The following is a 15,618-nucleotide window of genomic DNA, read 5'->3' as shown; positions in this document are numbered from 1 at the left end:
AAAAGATGCACGACATACTGGGGGTATACCGCCGAGGTACTGGCACAAGTTCCCTCCGGTCTGATCCCGATCGTGCCACGCACCCGAGCGGCAGCACACCGCCGTTCTCGGAGGATACCCCGTCCCGACCGGCCGCTGCCAGGCTTCCCTGGGGGCGAGCGGCACTCCAGCCTCTAAAGACTATTCCACAAACGTGAACTACCCATCCGGGTACCTCTGGAATGCCTTTTTCCCAGCGTAAAGCCTTTTCCCAAAGCAGTGATGACTCCCTCCTCCGCACTCCGTTCCTCGCCCTGGCCGGTGCCCGTGAGGCGGCACCGCGCAGATCTCGGGAGGGCGGAACGCCGCGGGGCCGTCCTATCCCCGCCGCGGGGCCGTCCTATCCCCGCCGCGGGGCCGTCCTATCCCCGCCGCGGGGCCGTCCTATCCCCGCCGCGGGGCCGTCCTATCCCCGCCGCGGGGCCGTCCTATCCCCGCCGCGGGGCCGTCCTATCCCCGCCGCGGGGCCGTCCTATCGCCCAAAAAGCCCCGACGCGGGCCGTCCTATCCCCGCCGCGCCGTCCAGCCACGCCGCGGGCCGTCCTACCCGCCTCGGGGCCGTCCCCGAATCCCCGCCGGGCCGTCCTATCCACGCCGCGGGGCCGTCCTATCCCCGCCGCGGGGCCGTCCTATCCACGCCGCGGGCGGGCTCTGTTACCCCACTCCCGCCCGGCCTGGGCGGGGCGGCTCAGCTGCCTCTTTCCTGTTTCCGCTCGGAACCCCGGAGACGTCCAGGGCCGCGGTATCGCGGGGGCCGGAGGAGGGAGGGTGGGGCGCGGCACCGCTGCTGGCGTGTCGCCTCCCGCTCACGGCCCGTGTGTTCTTTCTGTAGGGACCTCGGCGCCGCCCTTGCGCCGCTCGGCAGGCCCGGAGCGTGCCCTGGGCCCAGGTGAGGTGGAGCCGGCCAGGACAGGGCGAGGGGAGCGGCGGGAGGGAGGGAGGGGTCGGTCCAGTCGTTCGCAGGGGAGACGCGGTGGAGCCGACACCGCCGCCGGGTTTCTGTTCTCCCGGCTACCGCCAGCTCAGTGTCTGAAGTGCTGCCCGGGCTCCCTGCCGTCCCTAGTGAAACCTATGGAGAGAGAAACCAACCGGGCTGGCTTTCCTTCTTTTCCAGAGAACCACAGACCGTACTCTTTTTTTCGATTTAGCAATTTATTCTTGGTAGTATCTGCAGCTCTATTGGATGGAATGCCTAATTCTTTATAAACGCTGAACTTTAAGGTGTAGTTAGTGCTTTGTGTTACGCTTTCACATACCATGCACTACTTTTAACTTCTAGCAAAAATGGGCTTGCTCTTTGATGACAATTTGTATTAAAACGGTATTTGCTATCAGAGAATTGTTAGGGATCACAGAATTGTTAGGGTTGGAAGGGACCTCTGGAGATCATCCATTCTAACGACCCTGCCAAAGCAGGGTCACCTGGAACACGTCCAGTTGGGTTTTGAATGTCTCCAGAGAAGGAGACTCCACGACCTCCCTGGGCAGCCTGTTCCGGTGCTCTGCCATCCTCAATGCAGAAATAGTCTTCCTCATGTAGAGGTAGAACTTCTTATGTTTTGTTTTCATGTATGTGTGCCTTTATTTTTCTGAGTACTCAGAAATTATTTTTTTTTATTATTCCACGGGGTTTTCCCAATAGAAGAACAGAAAAGATGTTCGATATTAAGGCTTGGGCTGAGTACATCGTGGAGTGGGCTGCAAAGGACCCCTATGGCTTTCTTACCACGGTGATCTTGGCCCTTACGCCGTTGTTCGTGATCAGTGCAGCACTTTCATGGAAGCTTGCAAAAATGATTGAGGCCAGGGAGCGAGAGCAAAAGAAGAAACAGAAACGCCAAGAGAACATTGCAAAAGCCAAACGAACAAAGAAGGATTAAATGGGCAAAAATGACCTGCCGTGCGCAAAGAATCCACTTTTTAAATGAAACACTTGTATGTTTTGTGTTGTAACTGTCCTTTGATACTTGATCCTGTTATTTCTTGAAGTATGAAATTTAATACTTTGAGTGTATTTTTTTTCCTGATGATTTGTGTTCAAATTTGCCCAAGTGACACTTACTAAATCTACTACTTGTGGTTTCTAGTGCAGGTTGCTTTTCTAAATTTTCATGTTATGTTAAAAAATTACCGTGTTGCGTGACTCTGGAGGTAATTTGTTTTTCCCCTTAGCTGAGCTATGACTTAACAAGTGTCTTAAAGTTGTCAAATTTAGGGGAAAATGTGAATAATAAACTGGATTACAGAAATGCATGTTTTGGCATACCTTCAGCAGAGTCGTAGAGATAACTGTAGCTTAATTAGATAGCAGAGATGACTGATTTCCTTTAAGGACACTGTATATGGCTGCGTGTGCCTGTAATGGCTGCTGCAGTGTCTTTGATGGTGGGGCTTCCCTGCAAAAATAACCTACCTTAGCTCTTCCTGTTTCCTGAACTACCAGCCACGAACAGCCTTTAAATTCAGCCCAAACTCTAGGAAACTGATTGCTTGTTCTTGTTAGCTTCATTTGTCTTAAGGCACTCATCATGTTCTACAAAATTCAGTACTATGTTGTTTGGTCTTTCCTAACAATCACCTGTAACTAATTTGTTTCTGCCTTCATAAATTCTTCACGCCTCAAAGAATAGCCATAAACGGGGTGACACCAAAGACCCAGCTGGCCTAGTGTTCTATGTCCTAGTGACCTGTAGCACATGGCTGTGGGAGGACAGTGCACATGCTGGTGACAGTAGTTCTTCCTACTTTCTGACCTGGCTACCTTTGATCTAGGACCTTTGAGTTTAGGTGGAATTCTTGTTCTCATAGCCCTTGAAACTCTGCTGCCTTACAGGTTGCAAAATGCTGGTATACTGGAAGAAAAAAAAAAAGGGTTTGTGTAGGAAACATGCCAAAATTATTTAACCTTATTTCCAATTTATGTTTCTTAACAGAACAGATTAAATTTTCAAAGGCCTCTACACGGTCTAGTTCAAAAGACCTTGTGGCAGTCATTAAGTTTTTCTATTTTGCGTATATCTAAACAAGCAGCACAGAGTTGTGCATTTCAGGAGATAGTCTTTGATTATGTTTAAAAATAAAACCTTAAAGTAGTACCATTGTTCAAATGAATAGACCTATAGACCTCGCTGACACCAAGGGGGATCAGAAGTGGGGAATCTAACTGAAATTACTTAAAGTAAATGTGAAGTTGATCCCCTTTCAATTTTGTTGGTGAAAGCAAGCATTATTAGAATATGACATTTGGGCATTTTATAAATATGTGAGATTATGTCTCCATGTTTTGTATGAAGTGTTGTCAAATATATGTGTGTTCCACCTTTGATACCTACACGGCTTGAAACACAGGGAGGAGAAGTGATGAGGGATAAACTCCATAAATAAATTTGATACTTTTTGAAAAAAAATTGTGTGGTCTTTATTTTTATTTGAAGTTCTCAAACATCCTCTCTAAGCAAATAATCCATACATTTTATGTATCTAAACTGTGGCCAAAATGATCTAATCATTCAGGGAAGTCCATGGAGACACCAGAAATAAAAACTAATTTTATTTTTTTTCTTTAAATATTCATGACAGTCCCTTGTCCCAAACCTTGTATTATTTTGCGGCAGCTTTATCAAGTACTTCCAGCCTCTATTATAGCAGCTATATGTAGTTTAACTGATTTTATCCTGTGCAAATTGCTGGCTTAAAATCAAACATTCAGATATGTTGACTGTTTTCTTTAAGTTACAAGAACGTCTCTATGATGAATACAGTGTGTAATCAGTGTCGTGTCATAGTGATTCCTGTCAGTGAAATCAGCTTTTCCATCTGCTTGCCAGTGGAGAACAGACTGGCACTGACAAGGGAGTTATTGTAAAGAGATATCTTGGCCAAGGTTTGGAAAAATGTAAGCGTACCGACCATTACATCAAAACCAATTTTAAAAATAAATTAGTATTCAAGGAAAAAACAATTTAGACTTATTTAGGGAAATTAAGTTAGACAACATTCTAACTGAATTCAAGACTAAATGATGAACAGCAACTGTCAAAACCAAACTTAGTAACACATCTTGTTTTTCACTAAACCCAAACATTTTACATCAGTTTTTCGTGATTAAGCCCATTTGAATAGTTCTGCAAAAGTAAATTAAACTGCTTTAATACCACTTCATTGCACACTTTCATGTAAAGCTCTTTATGTTGTCTGTTAAAACATTTATCCATGAGCAATATCTGTACAACACAATTGTTCATTTATTTTGACTACTACCACTGCCTGGTGGCATCCAGGCACCAGGCTGGAAGGTATTTGCAGTGCTTGTAGGATCTTCCGAAGGCTCCTTCTTTCCATAGTAAGGGGCAGATGCATGACCTTTAACCTGAGTATGGCCTGGTTCAGCAACAAGTCCCTCCTTGTATTCCTTGGACTGAAGCAGCTTATCCTTTTCAGATACATCTTTTATTTTCTGTTTCATTTCTTCTCTATAATTTTCATTCCTAAGAATCTCCTAAGAACAGAGTAGAAAGATAATTAGATGTTTCACAAGCCAATCCAATACTAAATGTTGTAATAAAACATTTTAAACAGTCATTGCTCTTCTTAACTTTATAATCCCCATTTTCAGATATTTAGATAAAATGTGGCAAAATTAATTGGTTTTCCCCAACCTCAAATTCAACACTTTTTTAGAATGTTCTTAATATTTTGATCCTATTGGTGAAGCAAAATTGCATTGTGGTGTCCATTTCACTGTTCTATTGGAGCAAAAAGAAGAAATTAAGAAATTAGGTACAGTCATCAACAAATGTGAAAATACATTAAAAATAAGGCTACCTCTTGCACTGTTTTCTGTGTAGGACTCGATACTTACAGCTGTTTATCACTTGCATCTCTTCCTGTAATTCACTATGCCTGTGGTATTAGGTATCTGTGCCACAGGGCACAGCTTTGCGAGAAACAGATGTGCAACCTTGACTCTGCTGGTGCATAAACTGAAGACACGCAAGATTAATAAATAAATACCTAAAATCACAGAATCACAGAATGGATCAGGTTGGACGGGACCACAGTGGATCATCTGGTCCCACCTCCCTGCCCATGCAGAGTCATCCTAAAGCACATTGCACAGCATTGCATCCAGACAGTTCTTTAATATCCTCAGTGAGGGAGACTTCCCACTTTCTCTGGGCAATCTGTTCCTGTGCATAGTCACTTGCACAGTAAAGAATTTCTTCCTTGTATTCAGGTAGAACTTCCTGTACATCAGTTTCTGCCCATTGCCTCTGGCCCTACAGCTCAGCACCACTGAGAAAAGCCTGAATCCATCCTCTTGGCACCCTCTCTTCAGATACTTGTATACATTGATGAGGTCTTTTCTGACTTGTCTCTTCTCCAGGTTGAACAGGCCCAGCTCCCTCAGCCTTTCCTTGTGAGAAGCTCCAGTCCCTTAACCATCTTTGTCACTCTCTGCTGAACCCACTCTAGGAGCCCCATGTCTCTCTTGCAATGAGGAGCTCTGAACTGGACACAGCACTGCAGGTGAGGCCTCACCAGGGTTGAGTAGAGGGGCAGGATCCCCTCCCTCAACCTGCTGGCAGTGCTCTTCCTACTGTACCCCAGGATACCATTGAGCTTCCTGGCCACAAGGACCCACTGCTGGCTCATGGACAGCTTGTTGTCCACCAGGACCCCCAAATCCTTCTCTGCAGAGCTGTTTTCCAGCAGGTCAGCTCCTAGCCTGTACTGGGTTATTCTTCCGCGGGTGCAGGACCCTGCACTTGTCCTTGCTGAATTTCAGACAGTTGTTCTCTGCCCATCTCTCCAACTTGTTGAGGTCCTTGTGAAGGGCTGCACAGCTCTCTGGGGTATTGGCCACTCCTCCCAGCTTTGTGTCATCAGTGAACTTGCTGAGGAGGCATCTGCCCCTTCCTCCAAGTCATGGATGAACAAATAATAAAATACTGGGCCCAGTCCAGTATTGAACCTCATCACTAGTGACAGGCCTCCAGCTAGACCCTGTACAATTGATCACAACCCTCTGGGATCTGCCATTTAGCCAGTTCTCAATCAACCTCACTGTCCACTCATCAAGTCCACATTCATGAGTTTGCCTATGAGGACGTTGTGAGAGACAGTGTCAAAAGCCTTGCTGAAGTAGAGGTAAACAATATCTACTGTTCTTCCTCATCCATCCAGGTAGTTGTTTCATCGGCAATTGGGTTGGTCAAGCATAATTTACCTTTAGTGAATCCATGCTGACTACTCCTGATCACCTTTTTGTTATTCACGTGGATAGAGATGACCTCCAGAATGAAGAAAAAGACTGAATGCTTTCTTCAGATTACAAGTATATGACAGAGTTAAGGACAAAACAGACCAGCACAGTTTGCTCTCTGAGCAGAACACCATTGCATTATTTTAGGAATGGTGTTAAAAAATACATGTGATGTTGCCAAGAGTTGACATAGCAACTTTGAACACCTAAGAATGCTTTAAAAGGCAGTATTTAAAAAACCCTTACCTTAGAGGTATCATGGAAATACCCCTTTTTATTAGTTCTTAATTGCCTCTGTACTTAAATTCACATATGCACAGAGCAGGTGCAGAACTCTTCATATACCTATACTGCACGGAAATATACAAGCACACAAACGACTTTGCAAACTGAAGGGGTGGAGAAAATTCTCCTATACTCCAATAAAAATATTGCCAAGTGTAGGAAGATCAAATTTTCAACAGTCAGTATGGCAAAACCTCATTGTAATGTCTCTCAATTCTATCCTTGTTTACCTCATGCCCATATAAATCTACCTCCTCCTGACTGATTTAAAGGGGATTACTCCTATTGTGCTTGTATTAACCCACTACCAAGAAACAAGGTCAAATACGTTTGTGATATCTGAAGACTGCATCACAGTCTCTGCTAAAACAACATGAAATTATTTATTAAAATACAAATGTAATTTCCTTTCTTTGAACAGCTACTTTCTCATTTAAAATCTTTTCAAGTGATTACTTTAACATAAAGTTATCTTAGTCAGGTAAGAGCAGCTGTAACTAAATTCCAAATGCTCCTAGTCCATTTTAAATCTTGATGTATAATTATCTTCTAGTTTTCCAACTTCAGTAAGGCTAGTTTAATCAGCTTTCACTGGACAAAGTGTAGTTCTGATCTAGTAAAAGAACCATGTGAATCTTGAAAAAGAGAAATTATCCTTATTAGCAAACATAGGAAAAAAAACCCTGAAGTGATTTGTTTAGAATTTTCTATACAATCCATACCAGAACAAAAATTTTTCAAGTTCTAAGTATCTGCACACCTCCTTTTTAGGCATTAAATTCATGCCACTAATATGTACATTGAATTCAGTGGGTTCCCGGGTTCAATTTAAAGAAAATGTGAGTTGGAAATCTTGAGTCATTGGGCATGTTAGAAAAATTGAGTCAAATAGATGAGTTTTCTTATCATAAACACATTGTCCTTTGATGCTGGCAAGTTCATTTTGTGGATTCTCTCACAGGCACTGAGTCCTTTCTATTTCTAATATTATCACCAGAAAATACATTATTTTCAATTCTCACTAGAACATATACTTTTTTTAAAACATTCTGATTCTGTTTCTAAATACCATTGGTTCAGTTATCATAGCTGCTGCAGTCTGAAGCAGTTATGACACTGAAATTTCCCTGCCAGGACAGGTATTTAAATAAAAGATCCAAGTAGTTCCAAATCTGAATATGATAATCAACTTTGTTCAAAATACAAATTTTAATGAAACTATTGCATGCATATTTGTTGAAGGAATTATCCTTAAAACACACTAGAAATATGCAGGATCTTTATAACTAATCTTCCAGATTTGCCTTCAGTTTATCTGCATGGCAATTAAATATAGCGAGAGGTAGAAAGGTTCCTTCCCAGACACCCTCCTATCACCTGGACAGTGGAAGAGGAATTGACATCTACGGCGCTCTTCTCCCCAGGACAAGTAGTCTATAGATCTGTTTGGTACCACAGGTTTCTCCAACTCACCTGCACTCCATCACACTCTCACTTTGAGGCTCCATTGCAACCCAATCCTTTACTGTTTGATATACTATGAAAAGTAACAGAGAGCTAAATATTTGTGCATTTTCTGTTTGGTTGGGTTTTTTTTATTTTTTCATTGAAGTTATACTGTCAGGTTCAGAACATTTATCTTCTCTCCTTCTCCAAGATGAATCACAGTATTTCATAAGATGGCTGGCTTCACTAAAAACTGCCCCCCAAAACATAGCAATTAATTTTCTGCTGAAATGTAAGCACATGAACATGTAATGTGCTCTGACCTTCAAGGGAAATACAGAATTAGTCTATCCATCCCAGAGAACATAGTATCTTCCAGATAGCTGCAATTTTCTAAGGAGTAGCTTCTTTTTCTGACACTCTCTTTTTGTACAAATAAATGATGTAAGCCCTTTGAACCAGTAGTTCTCAGGAAGCACTCGGCATCTAAAGAGTATCAGAAATGTCCTTCATTTTTATGAAAAGAGAAAACTAAGGACTGGGGTTATGCTACAAAACTAAAAAATGAAAAATGCCTTAAGACATCCAGCCATCATGTGCCAACAGTTACATCCAACTACATGTTCTAAGGTTTATTTTTAGATGGAAAGTAAAAGAAGACTCATTGCAGGTAACTAACCTGGTGATTGTTCTAAGCTGTATGAGGTTTTTAATCCTTCTGATGTTTGGAGCTGCATGTCTTCCCTCCTAAGGAAGGCAGAGTTTAAGAAAGTTATGTCTAAGGTTTTCTTGAAGATACCAAAGGAGATACCAAAGTGGCCCTATGTGGAGTTTGAAGCAGCTGCTTTTCATCCAGAAACTGACAACTTCTGCATATTCTGACATTTTAGCATTGATAACAGCTGCATGAAAAAAGAATGAATATGGCCTGCTCACGGGGGCAACACACCCCAAGACATGTTGCTGTCTTCCAAGTGCATTGCTGCAAAAGGCATCAGGCTGTATTTCCTGCCACTGGATGAAATTTCCACTTTTCTTGAAAACTCTATTTTCATTTAGCACTCTTGCTTAATTATGGCAGCTGAGATGTATCACCAAGTATCCCCTGCTGCCTGGAAACTGTATTCACCTCCACTCCATAGATAAGAGAAAAATCTAGAAGTTTGTCTCTAGTGAAAAGGATTTTCACTGCCTACCAGGCTGTACTGGAAGACCTGCTTTGTAGGGTGAACATTTGGAATGCAGTGTTCTTTCACTCTTAAAGGATCTTATATTGTCACTTCTTCTCCTTTTGTGAATAAACTAGTAGCTTTACAGAATAAATAAAATTAATTCCTCCTAGTAGAAAAATGTCACAAAACAAAAGAGGGTTCTCTAAACTTACTCATTCTTTCAGCTGGGATCTCGCTTGTGAGTGACTAGCCTTTGCTGAACACTTCTCCACAGGTAAAAGCCTGTACTTAATAATTTCTATCCTGCAGCACCTCCTGAACCCCAAATCGGAGGAAATATTCCTCCCCCTCCTCTTACTTCCTCACTGTTTCCCTCTTGGCCTCAAGCAAGCATCAGTTACACCATCACTTGCCTCTCACAGAGCATTTTCAAACTACTAAAGGCAAAGGGCAACATGAGGTTATGAATGTAGCTCTAAGGATGCAGGTATCTAGACACAGAGTACCAATGTAACAATCTCTAAACAGAATTGTTTAAAAGGTTATTTTAACAGACCGGCACTTGTTTTAGTTTTGTTCTTTCCAGAAGGTTTTCTAAAGACATTGTACCTAACCCTATAAATACAAGGGTTGTATTTATTATTAACTACGAGCAAGGTGTCACACTCATTTCAGATGGGTTTGTATTTTGATTAAATTAAAAATAAATAGCTTATTTATGTTGTTTTAGAAACCATTCCAACTTTCTAAGTTATCTTATATACGTAAGTTGAAATGATTTCTCCTGATTTGAATAGGGTTCTGATGCCAGAACTGAGAAACATCTGGACAGATCAATGCTCTTTGTCTGAACTATACAGATACTGCATATTCATAGAATACTTGCATTTTGTGTCTAGTTTGAATATTTTATGTTTAATCATTAATGTACTTGAACTTTGAACTCTGCCTGTTAAAAATTCATACATACAAGTTGGCAAAAAGATAAAAAATTAATAAATGGAATTGAAAAATTGCTTTGGCACAGTATTTAAAACATGGATTGTTATAAGACAGTTTAACACATTAGAATTTTTCTTCATTATCAAATTGACTAAATATATGGCAAAGTGCTAAGTTAAGCTGAATCACCATTTTTTACACTATCACCAAACTAGTTACCTAAACTCCATTTTCCAGTTTGACAAGTTAAATAGACAAGATGAAATAACTGGCTATTACATCATATTTCAAGAGTAGGAGGCAGAGAGAGGACCTTGTCTCTGGGAAGCACTGAATGTTCTGATCCAGGGCAGGTCTTGATAACTCAGCCACTGAACATGAGCTCAGCAGTACCAAGTTGGGAATGAGAAACAACCACCACATTGAAGGGCTGTCAGTGCATGACAAAAACAGAGGAGCAGTTTGGATTAGAAAGGCATATCTGGATTTGCTAACAAGCAAACACGGAACTGTTGCTGTGACTCAGTTGCAGTTTGTTCTTTGCATTCCTCTTAGTCTACATATGATATAGTCTGTACCAGCCCTTTTCCTGGTACACTTTACTTCGCCCTCCACCCCCATTCAGCTGTGCTGACAGTGAATTAGGAGATGGAACCAATGCTCCATGCACTCACTCCCACACGGATAGGAGCTGCAGAACAGCAGCAGCTCCCTCCCCTGCAGCCTTCGGATCTGCAGCATAGGCAAATTGGAAGGAATAGGACAAATTGGTGCCTCAATACTCCTCTGTGCAGGTTGACAAGCACCTGTGTTTCAAACCTGAAAATAAACAAGAGGGAAAAAACCTAAAATCTAAAAGATGATGGCTTCTGCAAGCGTTCAATTTGGTTTTTTTTATTGACTTCTCTGACCACTCCCTTTTATTTAAGACCTTAGTAGCTCAGCTCTTTATATTGTCAAATTTTACTCCCCTTTCACAGAGTAATAATCCTCCCTGGAATCATGCCCAACTTACTATGCAAAAAACCGCTACTTACTGCAACCTGAATTATTTGAATAGGCCCAAATCCTGATTGTGATCCTGGACAACAACGGTAGGAAATATTTTGCTCAGAAGCATGTTTATCCCTGTGCTTTTTAAATATTATTTCCCAGAACTGTAAATCATATTGTGCAGCTTTTGGTGGCTTCACGAGTAAAATAATCATTTGCTAAGCCCTATTCTTTGTGTAAGAATGTACAATCTCCATGTCCGAGTTCTCATTTTAAAACTTCTCAGCTGAAGCATCTGAAAGCAGACAGAGACAAAACTCTAACATGCAATCCCAACAATACCAAACCAAGCATTTTTCTAAACTGCATTCCATTCTCCTTAAAGGAATGTGAATTCTGTGTAAGCTGATCTCTATGACCAAAGCTAGTTTTGATCATACCACTTCTCAAATAAATAATACTTAAGATCAAACAAATGGGAAAAGTGTGTACGCATTGTGGGAACAAAACAGAATGTAATTTCACTGTAATTATTCAGGGGGGTGAGAGGAAGAAACAATCACTGAAACTTTAGGCTTATCACAACTCACTGAAGTATGTTTTTTTCTCCCTTGACAAGGAATTTGTCAAAAGAGATAATTATGGAAATGCTAGAAATAGTTTGAAAGAAGACGGGCATTGTCACAAAAAGTTTCTTTCTTTAACATTTCACCTTCTATCCAACTGTGCAATTCAGAAGCCACTGAGATTTATTAACTGAGTAACAAGGACATAATGCATGAGAAAAGCAGTCATTTACTGTGGTTTTCTATTTCAAACTGTTTTCAGATCTTGACACTAAAGGAACATGCAATTCTACTTTACGTCCCACAAAATATTAGCATAACATACACAGGCATACAAAGCAACAGAAAGGTTTCAAATCAAAATGAGAAGCTTCATGGCTGTGCAGCCCTGTGCTCACATCTACCACTTGCAGAATACCACATCGCTGGGTTCAGAGATAAACCACATTTCTCTCCATACCAGTTTCTCTTGGCACTGTCATAACTGCAGGTCTCCTCATTAGTTTTCTCGCACCTCAAGACAGTCTATAATTTCACCTCTATCTCCATTCTACAGACAAGGCCTTAAACCACGCCAAGTTACTTGGCCACCCTTGAACCTCAAGACATTATCAGAAGCAGTGTGTAGCTACAAGGTCTGCTGGAGATAAAAATAAGGGTTAGATTTCTAAATACATTCAGGTACCTTGTGTTACAGACAGTAGTGTGGAAGAGCAAGAATCAGAATGGGAACAATTCCAGGCATGGAAAAAGATATACGGCAATTGAAAGGACTTTATTATATGGACTTTACAGTTCTTATGTGTTTATAAATATGTGCATTGTATGATTCCCCCTACGGTTGTAATGCCCGGGCTTGCCCAGGCACGCCTCGTGGTGCCTGATCCCTGCTTCCCTGCTTCTCCCTCTCATTGGCTGAAGAAGCTGCAGAGAGGAGAGAGCTACCATTAGTCCTTTCCTCCCCCGGTTCCTCCCCAGTTCCTCCCTCTTCGCCTGAGTCCCTATCCCTATTCGTTTTCCTGGTTCTCTGTCTCATGCTTCACCCCATTTTTTGGTGCATTCCACGCCAGAGCTTATAAAACCCTTGCTCACCCTCCTTAAACGAGCATCGCACCTCAAACCTCGCCTGAACCCCTTTGTGCAGTGCCGCGGCCCTTCACCCCTCCCCCACGGACCGTGGCACAGTAGGATTCTTTAAAAGCTGCTACAAATCTGATGCCCTTTGAAATAGGAAAATACTAAAAAAATCAAATAGAATTTAGGCACAGAAAGTCTTAAAAACTCACTATATGCCTAGTATTTTTAATGTTTGCTACTTCCTTAAAAATATGTCTCTTAGTTCCTTCTAGGTTTAGAAACTGAAGACTTAGATAGAGTCTTAGATACAAAATACCTAAACTAAACCAATTGACATGACTCTTACTATCTATGTGGGCAAAACCTGGCTCTGTGTTGAGAGACAGGCAGAGATATAAGTACACTGTTGAAAGTGGTACCATAACCAGAACTTACAAGTATTGTATGCATCCAGCCACTACCAACAGAAAATAAGAATTTCTTTCATTACTATTTTTAATTATATTTACATAATGCTATCTGTGATAGTGCTAAGTGTGAGACATAGCCACAGTGGTCCAGTAGATATTACATTTCCTATTTGCCAGAAAACTTGCTACATACATTTAGTTTCCTATATACATAATAAAGAAATGTATTAGTCTACTTCATTATTCATGCCTTGTTAAACTGGTTAAAATATAATTTACAGCTTCACAGGAATAAAGGTAGTGACAAATGTTCCTCAGCCAATGGTGTACGACCATACCCAAAACATATATAAAGGCATTGATGACAAAATGTTACAGTACTGCAAAAATATACATATTGAAGCTCAGATTCTCATTTGTTATGAAGCAGTATGTGTATGTATATACATACACACATGCTTACACTGGGTGCAGGCATGATCCAAAATTCTATATCAAGATGGATTCCCTGATTACGATAGGAACAGAATATGTTTAAGCAGAAGATAAGAAACAACTTGATCTGCATTAATTTGCAAAGTTATCACCCTTACCATAACTGAGTTGAGACTTGGCGTATTTCAAGCTATAATTAAATTAAAAGGCAACTAGCTGTTAACCAGTATTCCAGAAGCTGGCTTTAAAGCCCAAGGCTGTAATAAATAAGTAGTAGTAAAGTAATTTACTCATCAAATTAGTAGTAGTAAAGTAATTTACTCATTGAATTGTATTGCATGGTATATTCCTATATATATGTTATTGTAATCAATGTTCTGTTAAGGCTGGAGGACTGTAAGTTGCAGAATGGTTAATTAACCTGTCAGTATTATAGGCTGATAGTCCTGCAGCTTGCAGTTCTTAAGCTGACAAGACAAATTATTATGCCTTGTTGAATAAGTATTTTGTATCTTGTTTTTCTAAAAGTATATTGACTAAAAGTGTACTAAAGTAACAAAGGGAAGGACAAGAATCAAAGGGTCAAGTACGAGGACGATAAAGAGGATCCAAGATGGACATCTGGAGGGACCCACACACTAGGCCTCAAGGACGAAGGACTAATTAAAACTATGGATAGAAAAGTACCTGGCAACTGAAGCGGGCCTGCAAAAGAACCAACCAGAACCAGACCTGCGAACTTGGATCCAATAGAGAGATAACAAGTGACTATGGGAGGGGAATTGATAAGGGTATAAAGGTTACTGATTTTGCCCACTGCGCTTGCGGGCCGTGAGTGGAGCAGGGGTCTCCCCGGCCGCCCAGCGCGCTGTTTTGCTTATTTGCATTTTATATAAATCTTTAATAAATTTTTGCTGCTATATTTCAGCCTAGTTTCATTTACCTATAACAAGCACTAAAATGCCTGATGTAACTGGTCAGGTTAGAAATAACCAAGGTGATAAGCATAATTCTTGGGTTATGTCTAGCCAGATACAGAAGTCTAAGTGACTTCTTCCAAAAATGGGGAAAAAGGTGCGGGGGAACAAGGCAGAAACAAACCATTAAGGACGTGGCACATTTAACACTGAACAAGTTGACTTGTGAAGTCACTGGAGTATTCTTCCATTAAAAAAAAAAGAGAGAGAGAGAGAGAAACTAAAGAAAGAGATGTAAAGCAAGGTGTCACGACCCAACTACTCGGACTACTGGTAAGGAAGGACAATTCACATTCATTCTCATTCAACTGACTGACATGTCCTGATGATTATGAATGACATTTTGTTAGCCTACAGTATTTACCAGATTATTAGTTCCCAAAATATGGTCATCAGTGTGATCAGTAATATCCAGATGATTTGTGAAGCCATATCTCTGCAATATTTTCAATTAAAAATTGATCATAGAGCTGATTATGAGACCTGATAACCTGAGCAGTCTGGCAACCTCTAATATCAATAGCCAAGAGTTGAATAAAAGAGAAATTTGACAAATATAGAAAAACCAAACATACAGTACAAAAGGGGGATGGTAGGCTAACAGAAGTGGAACAGAAATTTTAATAAAGAAGGGCAGAGGACAGAAAAAAAAGGAAAACCATCTAAAAAAGTGGTATTACAGGCTGCAAAGGTAGGAGCACGGGCACAGGTCCAGAAACTTATGCTTTAGGAACTATAATGATGTTTTGTGATGCTAGAATATGAGAGCAAAACGTCATTAAAGCAACAATGCAAAATTTGTAGGCTTTACATCCTTTTTTAGAAATAGTTTAGTCTCATGAGAAATACATGAAAGAACAAAGAGATTTGTTATATAGGGTTTCAACATGAAATATGGTCACAAATATTCTCTTGTTCCATAGCTGTCAAACAGCTGTTTACTGTATCATCTTTACAGTCAAAAAAGATATATAATACAGAATAGCAGCCAGTAAAGTTTATGTGGCTAAA

At 40.9% G+C, this 15,618-nt stretch overlaps 2 protein-coding genes across 2 annotated transcripts in view; one reads left to right on the top strand and one right to left on the bottom strand.

Annotated features, from left to right (window-relative positions):
- The first annotated feature begins 655 nt into the window (after window positions 1-655).
- On the top strand, window positions 656-2,885 carry SMIM15 (small integral membrane protein 15). The gene is made up of 3 exons (XM_027723514.2): window positions 656-781; window positions 872-928; window positions 1,682-2,885. The coding sequence occupies exon 3, from the start codon at window positions 1,695-1,697 to the stop codon at window positions 1,917-1,919; it is 225 nt and encodes a 74-aa protein (XP_027579315.1). The 5' UTR covers window positions 656-781; window positions 872-928; window positions 1,682-1,694; the 3' UTR covers window positions 1,920-2,885.
- A 561-nt stretch (window positions 2,886-3,446) lies between these two features.
- NDUFAF2 (NADH:ubiquinone oxidoreductase complex assembly factor 2) overlaps window positions 3,447-15,618 on the bottom strand; it is a 54,261-nt gene continuing 42,089 nt past the window's right edge. The window contains exon 4 of the mRNA XM_027723513.2: window positions 3,447-4,537. Coding sequence (XP_027579314.1) covers window positions 4,280-4,537 — 258 coding nt within the window. The 3' untranslated portion in view covers window positions 3,447-4,279. The remainder of the gene's footprint in view (window positions 4,538-15,618) is intronic.

Source organism: Pipra filicauda, unplaced genomic scaffold (genome assembly GCF_003945595.2).
Source record: "Pipra filicauda isolate LSUMZ 115617 unplaced genomic scaffold, ASM394559v2 scaffold174_size2080704_pilon, whole genome shotgun sequence".
Taxonomy (NCBI): domain Eukaryota; kingdom Metazoa; phylum Chordata; class Aves; order Passeriformes; family Pipridae; genus Pipra; species Pipra filicauda.
The sequence above is the reverse complement of the archived record's forward strand: the minus strand, read 5'-3'. Positions and strand labels throughout refer to the sequence as shown.